The 17,943-nt window shown below is 35.0% G+C and overlaps 2 protein-coding genes across 3 annotated transcripts in view; one reads left to right on the forward strand and one right to left on the reverse strand.

Annotated features, from left to right (window-relative positions):
• CEP85L (centrosomal protein 85 like) overlaps positions 1 to 17,943 on the forward strand; it is a 139,864-nt gene that overhangs the window by 57,958 nt on the left and 63,963 nt on the right. The window contains exon 3 of the mRNA XM_068985472.1: positions 1,108 to 1,895. Within this exon, the coding sequence (XP_068841573.1) occupies positions 1,108 to 1,895 (788 nt within the window). The remainder of the gene's footprint in view (positions 1 to 1,107; positions 1,896 to 17,943) is intronic.
• Positions 5,028 to 16,869, reverse strand: PLN (phospholamban). 2 transcript variants are annotated; one of them, XR_011145822.1, is made up of 3 exons: positions 16,792 to 16,869; positions 8,630 to 9,111; positions 5,028 to 5,070 (listed from the first exon to the last, which is right to left on the reverse strand). XR_011145822.1 is itself a non-coding variant. In XM_068985125.1 (2 exons), the coding sequence occupies exon 2, from the start codon at positions 9,021 to 9,023 to the stop codon at positions 8,865 to 8,867; it is 159 nt and encodes a 52-aa protein (XP_068841226.1). In that variant the 5' UTR covers positions 9,024 to 9,111; positions 16,792 to 16,869; the 3' UTR covers positions 6,615 to 8,864. The 2 variants fall into 2 exon arrangements, 1 of the variants encoding a protein (XP_068841226.1); XM_068985125.1 differs by lacking the exon at positions 5,028 to 5,070 and having other exon boundaries at positions 6,615 to 9,111.

Below are 17,943 nucleotides of genomic sequence, written 5' to 3' on the forward strand. Positions count from 1 at the left end.
TGTTTCTCATCTGCATCTTCTTATGATTTCCTCAGCATTTCTTTTCCTGTTTATTTATTTAAAACAATATCAAAACTCGCAAGTTTTATTTAAATATGTACTGAGTCAAACATAATGGAAAGACAGAGAACAAACTGTAAAATTTACATTTCACCACCCACCCCTACACTTCAAATTGCTATCACCTTTCTGTATATCATGTGATAAAATGATAATCTTTGATTTTAGTTAGGCATATTTGATGGTGGTTTGGCATTTGATAGTAAGTCCATTGAGTGTAGAGGCCCTTATTTATCCTTTGGGCTTCCATATTGCCTACTACAGCTGTTCCTATGTTTGGGATAGTATTATGTGAAGGTCTGATTTTCGGCAATAGCTGTGCAGTCATTTTGGAAGTAAAAATGTACAACCTGGGAATTTAGTGAATGTTCAGAGAAAGATAGGAATCAAAGTAGACTTCAGGTGTTCTAGCTTGGGAAAATAGACCATTGAGGATGCCATTAAAGGAGACTGAGAATATAGGAACTACTCTCCATCTGCAAATGCATTGCTGGAACCCTCCCTGATTATTGTCCATTACTGGAGGAGCACCTTTACCCATATTTCTGATTTGATTTCGAGTGTGGAGAGGTACCACAGTGTTCAGGTTGGGCCTAGATTTCCACAGTTGAGGAAAGACACTAAGAGATACCATTTTTAAAGTAAAGTTAGAAGTTGTGTATCAGGCCTCAGTGATTTATCATGAATAAAACCTTTCAATGGGGAGATGGATTTTTCTTTTAAGGCATAGTACTTGGGTTAAATAGCATGAATATATGCCTGTTTTCTAGTCATTTTCATCTGTAAGTAGATTGCAAATGAGCATATATTTTGTTATATATCCATTTTTAGAAAATGTATGAAAGTAGGTGTGATTTGTTTCAGATGACTAATATTAATAGTAACAGTAATAAGTAGTAAGTCTCTCATATTGATGAAGTGCTTTTGAAAAACTTGTGCTGGGAAACCATATTCAGATATTTGATTTTGGCATTTTACATTTTGCCTCTTTTTTTTTTTTTTTTGTCTGTTAATTACAACTAATTTGGCATTCTTTTTTCTTTCCAGATCATTCAACTTCAAGTGGCACATTATCTTTTAAGCCTAGTCGGTCATTGGTTACTCTTCCTACTGCCCATGTCATGCCGTCTAACTCCAGTGCTTCAGTTTCCAAACATAGGGAATCATTGACATCAGATGGCTCAAAATGGAGTATAAGCCTCATGCAAGCATTGGGAAATCATAGTAGGGGGGAGCAGGACTCTTCACTGGACATGAAGGACTTCCGGCCCCTCCGGAAATGGTCATCTTTATCCAAACTCACCGTCCCAGAGAACTGTAGCCAGGGTGGCATGGTGCACACAGAAGAATCAAGGAGAGGTTTGGAAAAGACAGGGAGAGACAAGGCATTAACAGCACAATTAAGGACCATTGGACCTAGCTGTTTACATGACAGTATGGAGATGCTTAAGCTAGAGGATAAGGAAATAAATAAAAAACGACCATCAACTCTGGACAGCAAATATAAATATGAGAGCTGTAGCAAAGAGGACTTTAGAGCTTCTTCCTCCACTCTCAGGAGACAGGCCTTAGACATGACATACAGTGCCTTACCTGAAAGCAAGCCTATTATGACAAGCTCAGAGGCTTTTGAATCTCCGAAATATTTAATGCTTGGTCAGCAGGCAGTAGGTGGAGTTCCCATTCAGCCTTCTGTGAGGACGCAGATGTGGCTCACTGAGCAGTTGCGGACAAACCCCTTGGAAGGTAGAACTACAGAGGACTCTTACAGTTTAGCTCCTTGGCAGCAGCAGCAAATTGAAGAGTTTCGGCAAGAAAGGGAAACACCAATGCAGGTAAGGCTCAGAACCTAGTGTTTGCCTCCCTCCAGTGGATGCTCTGAGTACTAGCACGCTTGAAGTCAGCATTCGACAGTGTGTCCGTAAGCAGAGTGCTTTACTTTTCCTTTCCCCTGCACAGTAATAAGCATAAATGTTACAAAACTCCAGAATATTGTGTTGATAAAACTTTAAAAATATTTGAGACTTATTAACATGGAAAACTTGAAACTTTGTACCTGACTTGTTCTTCTTCTTATTATTTGTTTTGCTTTTGTTCAGTCGTGTCCGACTCTTTGCGACTACGGACTGTAGCATGCCAGGCTCCCTATTCTTCACTATCTCCCAGAGTTTGCTCAGATTCATGTCCATTGAGTCAGTGATGCTATCTAACCATCTCATTCTCTGCCACCCGCTTCTTCTTTTGCCTTCAGTCTTCCCCAGCATCAGGATATTTATAAACACAGCAAAAAATATTCAATCTAAAGAAAATTGAAACAGAAACAAAGGAGCTGGCATGATATAATAGAAAGAACAGTAACTTGAATGAAGACTTGGATTTTGTTTCTGGTTTTATCAGATTCAGAATCTGGATGATTCTCTGTCACTCAATACTTAATATCTCTGGGCCTGAGTTTTTCTTTCTTTCCTTTTTTCCCCCCTAAATTGAGATATCCGTGACATATAACATATTAGTTTCAGCTATGTAACATAATGATTCGATATATGTGTATGTTATAAAACGATGGCCACAATAAATCCAGTTAACATCCATCACCATACTTAGCCACAGAATTTTTTCCCTTGTAATAAGATCTACTCTTAGTAACTTTCAAATACGCAATACAGTATTATTAGCTGTAGTCACTATGCCGTACGCTATATCCCTGTGATCTGTTTATAACTGAGGGTTTGTACCTTTTGAGCGCCTTCATCCGTTTTACTCACCCTCCAGCCTGTGCACTGGCAACCATCAGTCTGCTCTCTTTATATGAGTGTAATTTTTTTGTTTGCTTTTTTAAAAAGCATCATTTGTCTTTCTCTGTGTGACTAGTTTCACTTGGCATAATGCTGTCAGGATCCATGCATGTTGCCACAAATGGCAAGATATCCTTCATTTTATGCGAATATTCATGTGTGTGTGTGTGTGTGTGTGTGTGTGTAGAGAGAGAGCACATTTTCTTTTTCCATTCATCTATTGATGGATACGTAGGTTGCTTTCCGGTCTTGGCTATTGTTGTAAAACTGAACATAAGGTTGCATATACATCTTTTCAAGTTTGTATTTTCTTTTTCTTCAGATAAATACCCAGAAGTGGAGTTAGTAGATCATAGGGTAGCTCTCTTTCTAATTTTTTCGAGGAACCTCCCTACTCTTTTCCATAGTGGGTGTGCCTGTTTACTTCCCCACCAGCATGTATGAGGTTTCTTTTTTCTCCGTGTTCTTACCAGCACTTGTCGTTTCCTGTCTTTCTGATAATAGCCATTCTAATAAGTATGAGGTGATAGCTCACTGTGATTTTGATTTGACTTTGCCTGATGATTAGTGGTGTTGAGTACCTTCTCAGTTGTTTGTTTGCCGTATATATGTTTCTTCACAGCTTCTGCCATCTGTAAAATGCGGAGGTGGAAATAAAGTCATTGATAAAGCTTTGGCAGTGGTTGGTATGTATTCAGGTTTATAAAACAGATGCACTTAAAAAAAAATTGGGTTTCAAGATTTATTAATCATTTTTGGAGAAGGAAATGGCAACCCACTCCAGAACTCTTGCCTGGAAAATTCCATGGACGGAGGAGCCTGGGAGGCTGCAGTCCATGGGGTCGCAAAGAGTCGGACATGACTGAGCAACTTCACTTCACTTAAGGAAAGTACTGTATGATAATATTACATAAAAAGAAAAGTGTGTACTTCCTAATGTCATGTGTAAATGTGTAAATTTCTTGATCTGAAAAGTCTTCTGTTCCAAGGTAATTGTCTGCAGCTCATTTTAACTGGGAAACCAATTGTCTATAGAATTTTTCATAAATTATGTCATCCATTTTTTTCTTATTACCAGAGTTTTCTGAAACAAAGTGATTTCATCGAAAATCGCAAAATTTCCCTGGGGTAAAAACTTAAAATTACTAATAAAAAATAATGAAGATTAAAGGAATATATTCTATGAAAGAATAAGGAAATCACTTATCTAGTAACGTCACGAATCTGAGTGCAGCCCCAAAACATACACGTAACCTAACGTGCTCCATTCACCGGAGAGCCCTTAACACCTCCTCTGTGCTTTGTTTGCTCTTATTTTGAACATAGTTCTTATCATCTTGATTATATATATTTAGACTGCATAACCAAACAGATGTATCATGATGTGTGAATAACAAATCATAACAGAGCAGTTTAACCAGATTTATTGTGATTTATCTATTCAAGCAGTTGAAAGATAGGAAACCTAATTTATCAAATACTGTCATATTTTAGTTCTCAAGTGCTTGTGGTTACAGGGAAACAGGGACTGGGTAGTTGTTTCTCCAGCTGGTGTCTTTACACAGAACTGGAATAACCTAAGATGGTTGGGGGAAGGGACTGAACGTTCTGCGCCAACCTGAAGTAGGTGCCATAGAGAGAGAACTGAGAAGGTTGAGTGAATTTCAGAGAATAAGTACTGATTTCACTCCTTCCACTCTGTTGGGAGGATCCTCTTCGGTAATCAAAGTTTTCCTCAGCCTTGAAGCAGTGCAGAGAAAGGGTAGGGAGCTTGGAGGTGCTTTGTGGAGCAAACTTATTTTTAAATATTGTTGGCCCATGGTAGATGAAGAAAGTGAAAAGGCACAAAATTTGCATGTGCTTGGAGAGTCCTACTTTTTGATTAACCTTCTTTGGGATGGTCTCTTTATAGTGTTTTTAAATTTCATAGTAGAAAGGTGAAACCAGGTAAAGAAAACCTAGATACTTTAATTAAAATGTTTGACAACTTCTCTTCTAATTCTCCTGGTCTACTATAGAAAAAAATTCTTAAATACCTTCTCTTTGGAGCTTCCAAACATCTTTCTTTTAAAGTTCTCATCTTTCTTGTTTCTTAGGTCTCTTTAAAACATTGACTTCTTTTTAGTCTAATTTTTGTGTAAAGGGAAGAGCCTTAATAATAATTATCCCATTGATAAATTGTGAGAATGTGATTTTCAATGACAACTGTTTGTCACTGTGAAGAAAAAACAAAACAAAACATTTTGCAGCTAAGAAAAAGAATTTGGCTGAGAGTCACAATCTAACATCACCATAAATTTATCTAGAACTTTTGTAGCTGTCAGAATGTTTTATCTCATTTGATGCTCAGAGCCTCCTTCCTCCTTTTACTCCCTCAAAAGATCGGTATTTCAGCATGGAAGTGTTTCTCTTCTTAGATTAGAACTCAATCCTGAACGTTTACTGAGCCAGCCTCACAGTGTTATTTGCGTGGTGGTCCTTGTTTCTCATAGTTCCTTACTAAATTAGCTAGAATACAGGTGGTGTAGAACTCTGAAGCATTTCCCCTTGTGAATGAAGGGAAGCATCGGTGTCCTTAGTTTATAGGTCTCCATGTACAGTGTCCACCGCAGTCTTCGGTTCTTTCCTCTGCTCTACATTAGTGGCTCTCTTCCCGCCTTCGCCTAAAGCTGTTTAACCCCACAAAAACTGTGACATAAGAGGAAAACAAACAGCTGACTCTTGTCTTCTCTGAAAGACTGTCCCTTTCTAAGCCCCTTTTGCATTTCTTTTTGGGGATGGGGGGGGTGGGAAGGAAATGGAGGATGCGTATTTCTACACACAGCACGATCCATTGAATCCCCATAAGCTCACAGTGGGCCTTCCAGACAGAAGTGAAGGAGTGGTCTCTTTCCTGGCAAAGTAGCTCTTCTCTTCTCTCATATTCTGTAGGATGTTTCTGAGCTCTGGGTTGTAGTCATTAAAAAGAAGAAGATAAAATTTTGTGCTAATTTTAAACAAGGAGGGGCTTAATCTTCCAGGATATTAACACCTAATGATTTCAACGTATTTACTGGAAGATTTCTCCTGTGTAAATGAAAAAATATAAATATTTAGTAGAATGACTTAAATGACTTGGCTTTTGTCTTAACATGACATAAGAATGGTTTATTTTTAATGTGAGAGCATTTTGTGTATTCTATTACATTCTCGGAAAAGAAAGTTTTCTTGTTTTTATTTTTTTTTTGCATCCTGTTTTTTCTTTCTTTCTTTTTTTTTTTTTTACTGTTTAAGATAATTTTACATAGCTGTATTGAAAGATGTGAAAACTGTAACACTCTGAACAAATAGACTATGAGATTATGACATTCCCTAGGTAACTAAAATGCATAATTGATTTTTGTTATACATGTTTTAATGAATAAAATTATTAATGTGTTTGACTTTTTCCAAGCCGTCATCTTTTCTATATAGTATTGGCATATAATCTTTAGACATTTTAAAGTGTGCTATTACTTAGAGCAAATTGTTTCTAAATTTTACTGTTTTCTCAATATCCCAGAAGACTAAAAAATAATCAAAGGATAAATAATTTCTAGCTAGTAGGAAATTCATAGTTTTATGTATGTCTGCCCTCTTGTGTCTCTACTAGGAAATCTTGATCTTATTTGGGGAAAGTTACTGACAACAGCTTACAAAATCAAAACTCCTTATAGATAGATTGTTTTATGGTTATATCAATCATGAGCAATTTCACTGAGTTCAAGAAGGTTCATTTTAATGTAGGTGATTTGAATTAAATAAACATTTTGAACCAAATAATATAAAAGGCAACATTAAACATTTAAAAAATAGTTCCATTTTGGTTCCCTGTAAAGTAAGGTTAGAATTTGAGCATTTGGTATATACGTTTTTAAAATACATAATTCATTGTATCTTACTCTTTACAGATTATGATAAACAGAATAAATAAGTTCCATTTTAAGAATGAGTATTTATTTTACAATATAATTTGAGTTACAGTATTCTGTAATCCTTAAGTATAAGGTTTTAATTTCTATTCAAGACAGAATGAACAACAAAACAATTCTTATTTCTGTTTGACTTTGGAAAAGCTCCATAACCTCTCAGTTTATGATTTAAAGTTGATGTTTGTAATGAACAACATAATGAAAAGGCTAGAACCTATTATTTCAAAATTTCCACTTGTTTTTAGGATCATTGCAGCTAATTACTTATAGAACTTGGTTACTTTTTGCCTGGGTAATTATTGACACCAGTGAAGTGAATGCATTAATTACTTCCTGTTTATAAGCTCTTCTGGTTGATATTAGGGATATCCAATCCATAGATGAGACTTCACTTAAGAAATCCCTCTCAGTATGAAACCTCTGTTCTCAGATATCAGTGAACCAACATTATCCCCCTTTCTATCTCCAGTACCTCTCAGGGATTTAAAAAAAGCAGTAATATTTCTTTCACTATTTTGTTCGTAGCATTTGTGTTACAAGCCATAGTCAAGATTGACTTTTCCAATTTTTTTTTTTTTGCCATATTTTGGCAAATTTCATAGTAAATTACATATTTCTTGTCTACTCCTTTAATAAGTACTATATTGGTAGTATGTCTTTAACTGTAGTAAAAACTGTTGAATTATGTAATATAGGTGTAAACTGTTTTAGACTTAAACTAAGTCAATGTACCACATTTTGGTGAATATGTTTTCCAAACCAGTTTTTGCTTCTGTTTTATGAGTTGTTTGAAGATATTTTTAAATGACCAATTTTTACTTCTGTTGTTCTGTGAGTAGTTGGAAGATATTTTTAAATGAAGAGAAACTTGAAATGTATTCAGCAAGAAAATCATTGTAGATTAGTATTGCTGGTTAGTGTAGTAGAATGGCCTACTGCTTAGGTGTTTACGACCTGGTTGATTGATTAAGGAAAATAGCTATACCCTATCATGAACAGTAGTGGGATAAAAATTTTACTTTAAAATTTAAGAATTTGTTGATTTTGGAGAAAGAGTTAAATTTTTTTTTTTTCTAATGCTTGAAGTAATATTTTTTCTTTTTTTGCTTGCCTACAATGAGTGTGAGAGTAAAATAGAAGACAACCTGTAAAATCATTCTTATCTTAAAATTTTATGATTCCAGTGGCAAGTTATGTGCTCTGACTCAGGTAATTAGCTATAGTGCTTTAAATGAAGATTAGGTTCTATTCTGTTAGTGTATTAGTAATTATGGCTAATCACACTGTCAGATGTTAAATTAACCAACAGTTCTTGTCTATTGATCATAAAGTCCTGGTGAGAACAGATTTATGGTTTACCTGCACATATTAAAATTCTGTAATTCTTTGAGAAAATTAGTTGTTTTATCTATCTAAGGGTATGGTCTTGCTTGATTTTACTCGATTCTTATAAACTTAAAATATTAGGGTATTGTAGAAAAAGTATAATTTCTGTGTTAGAGTGTAGAGTTACTATGGAGACTTCTGTATGATGATAAACAAGATAACAGATATGAGGGCTATTTCAAATGATATTTCATTTGAATGATTATTTTGGTATACTTGGTGAGGACCTGAAAAATACTCAATAAATCATCCAAGAGGCTTTTACAGTACAATATAAGTTATATTTATCCCAAAGAGTGAAGCTGATGCTTTATATATGAAGTGAGCTTATTAGCAGTGCAGTTTCAAAACTAAACTCCTAGTTCATCCTTGGGAAAGATTTGGGATAGAAGCTTAAGGTCTGTTTAGAAAATTAACAGTTACATTATGCACACTTACATTATAGTCACTTTAAAGTTAATTTTTGAAAATAAAGCCCTTCTTATGTTTACAACATCCAGCAGATGAATACGTTTGCTAACAATTTGCTCTGTTCCAAATCTCGACCTTTTCACAAAGAAATTCTTCTATTTAGGTAGTGGTCTCTTATATAGTATTGTTTCCCCTTCCTCATGGGATGACAGATTTTGAGCTGATGGCGGTATGTGGCAGTGCTGGAGATTGCAGCAGAACTTCAGAGAAGCATCACTATGATGCAGATCAGCAGGAGACATATTAAGATGAGACAGAAATTGATAAATAGGTTCTGGAGGTTCTGACGTGCTTGTTGAGGCATTTCAATGGTGGAAGCTCTTCTTATAGCAGAGCGAGTGAGGTACTGGACTTTATCCATGGTGCCAGGAAGGCAGGGAGCCCGGAGTTTCAAACGCTCAAGAGAAAGATAAAAAGCTGCCAGCCAAGTGCGTCTTCTTTTAGGTAGCCTGGAATGTAAAAGTAGTAAATGGTTTAGGATCGTAGGTGTGACCTATCCCCTGAACAGGTAAAACACTGTTTTATGTTAATCCCTCTTAACCTAATTTGTATTTACGACATCAAATACCTCTAGTCTGTGTGTATTGCTCAGGCTCTGTCTTTTTGTGATGGTACCAGGATATCTTATATTTGGGGTATAGTAACTTCAGTCTTGTCCTCTTTCTCTCAAAGTGACTGGAAGTATAATTTGGTTAGGATGCAGCTTGTCTTGGGCTATTCCCTTGGGCCAAAGTTCTTAGGTGTTATTTCATTAAGACTATTTTCTCTGTGAGCACAGTTGTTCTGAGCATCAGTGTATAAATAGCTCCGGAGCAAACTTTATAAAAAGAAGTGCATCAATAAGTTATTCTACAGATGTTGACTTCACTCCAAAATAAAATAGTTCAATGAGAAGTGTTCTACCAGAACTATAGATTGAAATGTTCCTCATTTGTTTTGATGATTTTATAGCTTTGTAAAATATACTACTTTAAGTAGCATTTTAACAGGATGATATTAAGTACTGAAGATTGTCAGACTCAGACGGCATAGTAATTATCATTGTCTCTCTGTCTACCACACATAGTTGCCATTTGCAAAGGGCCTGTACTTCAGAACAGTGTTTGCATTTGCTTTCTTTCAGAGCTCCCACAGGCTGTTCTACCGAATGAATTAATTATTTGCTGCCTGATCAATTAACTGTGCTGATTAATAAAACAAAACTTAAAACAGTACATCATTGTAGAAAATCAGGTATATTCAGTAGATTAAAAATTAGTTGTAAGTTAAGTGCCCAGAGGTAATAGTTTGGCAATATTTGTTGTCAATCAGGATACTTCTATGTAAATTTTGAAATAAGAAAAATTAGAAATGAAATTTTAAAAATAGTCATAATTAACTGCCAGAGATAATAACTGTTAACATATCTTGTTACATCTCTGCTGATCAAGATATTACTGCCTTAGCCCAGCTGCCTGGTTTCATTTTCTCCCTAGTGGCTGTACATCTCATGAAGACCCATCTCAGTCTTCAGCTGTACTTTGCAAGAGAGACTGGTAAAGACAGCAGAGGGAAGAACTGAAAGAATGAGAAAGGATCTTTAGGCCTGATCTTTAGATCAGGTTAGAACTCATTTACTGTTGCAAAGACACCACATGATATACAGTGGTTGGTTGGATTCTGTATAGTTTCAGCTCTTGAGCTTGGCTCTATTGGCTGAAGACCCTGTGGTCTTCATAGTACTAGCCTGTAGTGAGGAGATCCAAATAAAGAAATAAAGGGTTTTTCTTTTTTCTTTAAGAAAAAAGTTCTTTAAATTGTTTCAGCTTATATTTGCTTATTATAGACGTAGTGGGTTTCTACTGTGGGGTAATTGTGGAGAAGATTATTACTTTTTTATGTAAACTTGACTAGTCTCTTTACATAACAGAGTACAACCTAGAAGACTGTAAAGAATCAGCATTGGTAGTTCCTGTCTGAACTTAATTTTTATGAAGTTTTAGGACTTAAATGGTGCACAAGCCCTGAATTTTAAAGTTATTGTGAGATATAACATGGAAAAGGAAGAGCAAGCCAGTTCATCATGAAGTCACTCCCCTCCCCGACACTGGGGAGCGGCACTTTAGTCACATGAAACGTGTCACCTTTCCATAAATACTTCATTGCCTTTTATGATTGTCTTTTGCACATGTTTTTCTGGCTCTGCCTGGAATGTCTCCCCTCCCCCTGCCTCTACCTTTGATTCTTTGCCAGGCAAACTTCAGTTAATCCTTAAGGTCCAGTTTAAATATCACTTCCTAATGAAAGCTTCCATTACTCATTAAGGCAGAATTGGTTATCACCTCCGTTGGGTTTTAGTAGGGCTCTAGTGCTGCCTGTATCAAGATGTGGCTAGCAGGCTGTGCTATAATGTTGATTTGCGTGCCTGTTCCCCCTGCTAGACTTCCTGTTCGCGAGTATAAAAATTCACGGGCTTACTTTGTATTCTAGTGCTTAAGTGCAAAATGAGTACCATTTGAATAAATCAGTGAAGCTGAACAGTGAATTATTTATTATGATTTACTTTAATATTTTTAGAAAATTATTAATGATCAAAGATAGTGCTTTGATTAGCAGGTGAACCATTTAGGTCATAGAATTTGATAAACCTAATCTCCAGTATTCTTCTCAAGTCTCTTTACAGATGAGGAAAGTGAGGCTTAGAATATTTACTTTAGAAATTAAAACTTAAATAAACTATTGTTCGTGACTAACAGAATTAACCTGAACTGAGCTTTGTACAAGTGGGTATTTGGTGTTGTGAAATACAAAGAGGTTTCTCCTAAAGAGATGAGCTATCCAATGATGATGAATAATGGATAGACTTAAAAGATGATCTCATAATACTTCAGCCAACTATGGTCAGAAAAGTTCCTGGAGACAAATTGAGTATAAAGGAGACAACCAAAAATATTGTCTTGTTTCTTGTCAAACTCAGAAATATGTTATAATTCTAAATAGTCACTTTACCTTGTGCTAAAACCAAAACAAATCCTGTTTACATCCTGAAATGTTAAGCTTTGTGCATGCAGTATTTTGGGCCCAGTCTATTTGACAGTGGTACGGTCTGAAATGTATTGAGTCCTAATTCTGCTGAACTTCCAAAATCTATATGATAGTAATTAAGCCAGAGTTTGTCCCTACCAGATGGGGCTTCCGGTTGTAAGCTGAGAATTGAAAAGCTGGGTGTGGGAACAGCGCAGTCCTATTTTTAAAGTTGTCTGTGACCTTCTCTCCATCATAATTTCTGGTGTGGTTGTCAGGTGTGTTATTCTCTTTCCTCCTCTGTGCACACAGTCATCCTGTGAGTTTAGAACTCTTGCAGTCTTTTTTTTTTTTTTTTCCTTCCTTTTCTTAGAGCCAAGCTGTGAATGCAGCAGTATTTGGTGGAGGAAAGAGAGAACAAACTACAACTCTCATCCTTCAGCAGATAACCATGTGTCATGTTAGGCAACATTTTGGGTGAAAGACACTTGGTCAGCTTCTGCAGCAGTTCTCACTTTGTAGTGAGTTCTATTTCTTAAGGTAACATCAGATGCATTCTTGTGCAAAAGGAACCTTAATAGACCTTTGAAAACTTTTTGGTGTCTGCATTAGGTTTTGCTTATAATTGATACTTTGATGTTGTAAATGCTGAACAGTAATTCACACCTGTAATTTAAGCACTTCAGTGCTTTGCAGAATTTACTGAACTTCAGTTTTTTTCAGTATTCCCTCCGATGAAACCATGAATTCTTTAGATTCTTTGTGGTATTCAGAATTTTGCTTCCCTTTAATTTTTGTCTGCTTGTTTATGCATTTAGTGAAATAAACATGGGGATATTTTGTGAGTAACTTCAAGTAATACACATCTTAGACTATAGTCTGATAGATAATTTTTGGAAAAAATTTTCCCATTAAATTGATTCAGAAGATTAGAATTCTCTATAGGTTTGAGTTACAGGATTTGTCTGTATTAGGATTATTGGAGGGTTTTATTTGTCCCCTACTCTGCAGTCATTTTTGCACATAATCCAGAAGCGATTGTGTATTTATCTTTGTTGTTGTTGTTGAATTAAATCAGACCAGGTCATCTTTAGATTTGTCATCAATCTGTTGGCATCCACAAGTTCACTTTGGTTGGATCTCTTTTCTTTTGAGATTGCCTAGTGCTCAAATGGCAGCCCACTCCAGTGCTCTTGCCTGGGGAGTCCCACGGACGGGGGAGCCTGGTAGGCTGCAGTCCATGAGGTCGCTAAGAGTCGGACACGACTGAGCAACTTCCCTTTCACTTTTCACTTTCATGCATTGGAGAAGGAAATGGCACCCCACTCCAGTGCTCTTGCCTGGAGAATCCCAGGGACGGGGGAGCCTGGTGGGCTGCCGTCTCTGGGGTCGCACAGAGTCGGACACGACTGAAGCGACTTAGCAGCAGCAGCAGCAGCAGTGCTAATAAACTTGGAAGTTGTATTAGACATTATTTTGTAACAGCAACTTTCCAGAACTTTTTGTTGGTCCACACTGGCTATTTGAAAGAAGCTTCAAACTGCTTCTGCATGGTTATGAAAAGAATTGTGTAAACATAAAAATCAACATATCCTCAACCCCTTGATTGATCTCATAATGAAATGTTTCCCTTGTTCAAAGCCCTGCCTTTAGGGAACTTCATAAAACAGCAGCGTAGAGATTTTTCTCTTTGAAATTAGCAGATTGCTGTTGCCAATCTGTAGGCTTGTCTTTAGTATCTTTTTGTTATATTAAAATTAATTTATTTGCAATTAAAATACTCTTTAACCTTCAGATTCTTCTTTGGGGGGGAAAGCATGTGGGGAAGAAGTTTTAAGGAAAATGAATGCCAGTTAAGTGTACCCCTACTAAAGAGTAAGTTGGTACCCTCTCTCCACCCTTTTTTGGAAAAACCTGTAGGTGAAATGCATTATACAAAGCACTAGAGGTCCTCAGTTGACCACAAGTATACTGGGATGGAGCTGTACACCCAGGCCTCATTTTGTTGTGTTTATTTGGCGCTGCATGCTTCAGAATTATGTAGGGTAAGAACACTGATGGACTATTTCTGAAAATGTTCAAAAAGATACGTACTATCTCATTTAGGTCACTGTAATTTAGAAGCATCGCTTGCTTGATTTCTAACCTTTAGATTTTCTTCTTTGCTGTTATGATCAGTACTATGTTAATTCACACTTTTAGATGAAAGTGGTTTTTCATAGCATAAATAAAGCAAAATTCCTCTGTTCAAGCACTGCAGAACAAATAGGCTTGAATATTTTAAATGGTATGATGTGAGGAGGTCAGAAATGAAACCGAGGAAAGCTAAGAATTTAGTATGGAACTGGAATAAAATATGCAAGTGTGGTTTCTGTTTATGCAAATATTCTCCTATCTCTAATTAATTATTGAGATTAAGAAACAATATCAATATGTAAGCAAACACAATTTTGGGGAAAGTTTTGAGGAGAAATTAACCTGCATTTTCGATGTCAAAGCTAAATAGATTAAAGACATGAGTATTTTAGCAATGAAACAGAAACTTTGATTGATTATGCATGTTTCTGTTCTTTAAGGTTTGTGCAGTTATTTTGAATTTTGTTTTCCAAGATGTTTCGCTTAATAATTGAGGACATCTATAAGTATTATATCCCTGGCTTTTAAAAAGATCAGGAGAGTATTATAAAGGTGATTAAGGACATCATGCCTCAGGCATAAATTTAACTTTGAATGAAATGGAGTGGTTCTAAATTAAAATAGAAGTTGTACCCCCTAACTTTGCCGTTTGGAGTGCCATATAGTATTTGAGGACTTTCAGTTCATTTTGTTTTGCCATTGTCGTGATTTATTTTTAAGCCGTTGATCATTGGATGAGATGTGTGCGTGGTGTAGTCTTAAAATCTTGGCTCTTGCCAAGGTGCCACCATTTCATAGCTCTCTGACCTTGGGCAGTTCACCTTTTTGCATCTGTTTCCTAAACTGTAAAATAGAGATGGAGTGTCAAACATTTGGGAATTACGAGGATCAAATGAAATATTTGTGGATGGTACATTTAGAACATTGTTAAAGAAGAAGGAAGTTTTAATTAACTGTTTCTAGGATTGTTAAGAAATATACAGTCTAACTTAGATACTCTAATTTTAACTTAAAACTTTAATACATTACATAATTAATATTTTACCTAGTATATTAAAATTCTTTGGGGGAACTATTTTGTTCATTGAAATATTCTTCTATCTGCAGTTAATTAGTGAGATTAAGAAATAATATGTAACCAAATCGGAACATTATTTTCCTTTATGCCCACTGGAATACTGTGAAAATAATTTTGATGTTTGAATTTTAGGAAATGCTGGTGACATGACTGCTTAGTTAAGCAAAGTACTCTAGCTCTTACATGTGTTTTTAAAACTCACTCAGTTTTTCACAATTTAAACATATGTCACATTTCTTCTACTTTATTTCATCAGACTTTTTTTTTTTAGCACTTAGTTTTAAACTGCATGAAACAAAGACAGTATTTAAATTTTACCTTATGAAAGAGATGAACTAGTTAGGACATGTTTGATACCATGTTTGCAATTTGGGTAACAGTCACTAACTATGTAATTTCTGTTAATCTGGACACATGAAGGATAACTTTAATAGAATTTCTGCTCTTTCTAGAAATTATCAACATTGTGGAGCAATTATGTAATGTGAAATTTTGGTACTATAAAAGAACTCATGAACTTCTCATTTGAAGTGTGAGAATGTAATTTGATGGATATTTGAGTAAAAATGTACAAATCTGCTCAAGTAAAACACCTACACTGAGTGACTCTTGTGTAATATCAAAGGAAAAATGTTTTATGAATATAAGGATACTTAGAGGCACTTGACAAAAGTGAGAAAGGCATGCTTTTAGATGCCTTAAGGAAAGCTGCTTATGGAATTATACAAAGTTCTTATCTCTTGAAAGCAGTAGAGTTAACATTTGTCTTAAGAACTTAGAATTCTAGAATTAAATTTTATTTTGACATATATAAAAATAAAACTAATGAAATAAAATCAATGTAGTATCCTTTATGCCCTGACTAGAAGTTAAGAATGAAAACACATTTTGTATATTAAATTAAGGATCTAGAGTGGAAAAGAATATAAGCAGAAGTTACAAAATTTATGATGGCATCTCCATTCCTGTGCATTTTTTTCATACTCCTCCCCCACCTTCTAAATGCCAGATAGGAAGCACTGGAGGACAGTAACTTAATAAAAATATATTCATTAATAGGCAGAATAAACATTCATTTCAAATTCACTCAAATGAGATTCTTAGGAATATTTGTACTATCAAAATAACAAGCATATGGCAATTATTTTTAAAATAAATTAATGTTCTTTAACTTTAGAATTTTACATATTTTTGACGAGTGTTTTGAAATGTCCAAAGTCTTAGTTTATGATTTAATGTTGAATTTAATATAAATAAATCTATTTATTGAAAGCTTTTTTTTAAAATAAAAGTAGACTAGACTTTGTAAATGTAGTTTGTGGTATATTTCTTAAACTGTACTTTGTTAATATTCACTATAAAGAATCAGAATAATATTGGAGTAGTCATGCCAGTAATGTGCCTCTTGTACAATCACGCAACTGTTCATAGTATTCTGGATGTAAGTAGACAGTCCAGGCCCACCCTACTTCTCAGCAGAGTAACACATAGGAAAATGAAACCATTGTTTTTGCATAGAGAAATCAAATTACCATTAGCACCAAACATGGTAACATAATTGAAAGATTTTAATTGGCAGAAATTTAACAGCAAAGCTTCATACTGAAGCTTCATAATGTTAGCTTGTAACAAGATAATAATTAATTTTTGAACAGCAAAATAAAAGTGAAAGTTAAAATGACAAACGAATAAGCAAGATCAAAGATGAATGCTACCTTTATGATTTCTAAGTTGTCTTATTCTTACTATCACTGATTAGATAAACATTTATTTAGAAATTAAGCTTTATGTCAGTCAGACATTTTATTATTTAAATTTGGACTGAAATTTATAAAATATGATTAACTCTTTTTAAAAGTTCAGTAAGTTTGAGTTATAGAAAGTGCCATAATTGGTTTAATCTGTTTCTTACCTTGGCTGTTGTGAAGATCACAATATAGAATGCTGTGAGTTACATGAAGTGTTATCCGACGTTTAGCTGGAAAGTTTTCTGACTGTTACCAGAGTTATGGGAACAATTGAAGTAGGTGGAGGAGAAAAAGTGTTCTAGGGAGGTCTTATGATGTCATACAGGAATTCTGAAGTTATGATTGGTTACCCATAGTCTTATCACAGTCAAACATTTTAGAATGTCATTTATTTTAACCTTAGGTATGGAAAGGTCATTGTGCCTCATTTTTTGTTTTTAACTTTAAAAATCATGTGGGAGATAAGTGAAAAAGTTTGGAGTGGTAGAAAGCTCTTTTCATGCATCTTCAGGGTCAGAAGTAATTGTAATCTGAGGGTGATAATGTTAAAGAACTAAAATTGTTAAAGTAATAGGAATTTTAATAGAGTGAGAATAATAATACTGATTTAAGCCAAACAGCTTTCACTGAGTTGTTGTTGCCATACTGAAGCTTCATAATGTTAGCTTGTAACAAGATAATAATTAAATTGCCACAGAATCAAATTTCATATTTTTTCCCGACTTATTCTTTTCTCATACCTATTTGTATATGGGGGAGAGAGTATGTGTGAGAAAGCCAGAATGAGAAATCTGATTTTGGTTTTAAAAAATTAGCTTTATCTTATAGTTAAAGTAATAACTAAGAAATGTATTTAGTTCACTTTTGTTTTCTCAGTTAGTGCTCTAAAAATAGCAGTGTATTTACGAACATTAATTCTCATTATTTAAACTGATAGATATCACCCCAAGAAAAGTTGTTGTTTTCACATTTAAATATTTAGGTTTTTTAACCAGCTTCAGTAAACTGCCATAAAATCTTACTAAAATTCCAGTTAACTGACAGTATCAGGAGTAACTTTCTAGCCAAAAAGATGTAATCCCACATAACTGATCAGTGGCGTACTAGAGAATGCTACTTCATTGATGGTAGATGTGCATGTGTCTGGAAATGTAAGTAGTATTTCTACAATGGTGTGCCTCACTTAATGCAGTAGTTGTTTTCCTGAAATTTACTATGTAAATGAAATTTTAGTAAATGAAATGATCTTTTGAACTTCTGAGAGCTGAGAAGAATTCCTTTGACAAACCAGGCATCATTTTCCTATTTGTTTGTTT

The sequence above is a fragment of the Capricornis sumatraensis genome, chromosome 13 (genome assembly GCF_032405125.1).
Source record: "Capricornis sumatraensis isolate serow.1 chromosome 13, serow.2, whole genome shotgun sequence".
Lineage (NCBI taxonomy): Eukaryota > Metazoa > Chordata > Mammalia > Artiodactyla > Bovidae > Capricornis > Capricornis sumatraensis.

Excerpts from the sequence above, each read along its gene's own strand:
- PLN (XM_068985125.1), bottom strand. The coding sequence starts at position 9,023 with ATGGATAAAGTCCAGTACCTCACTCGCTCTGCTATAAGAAGAGCTTCC.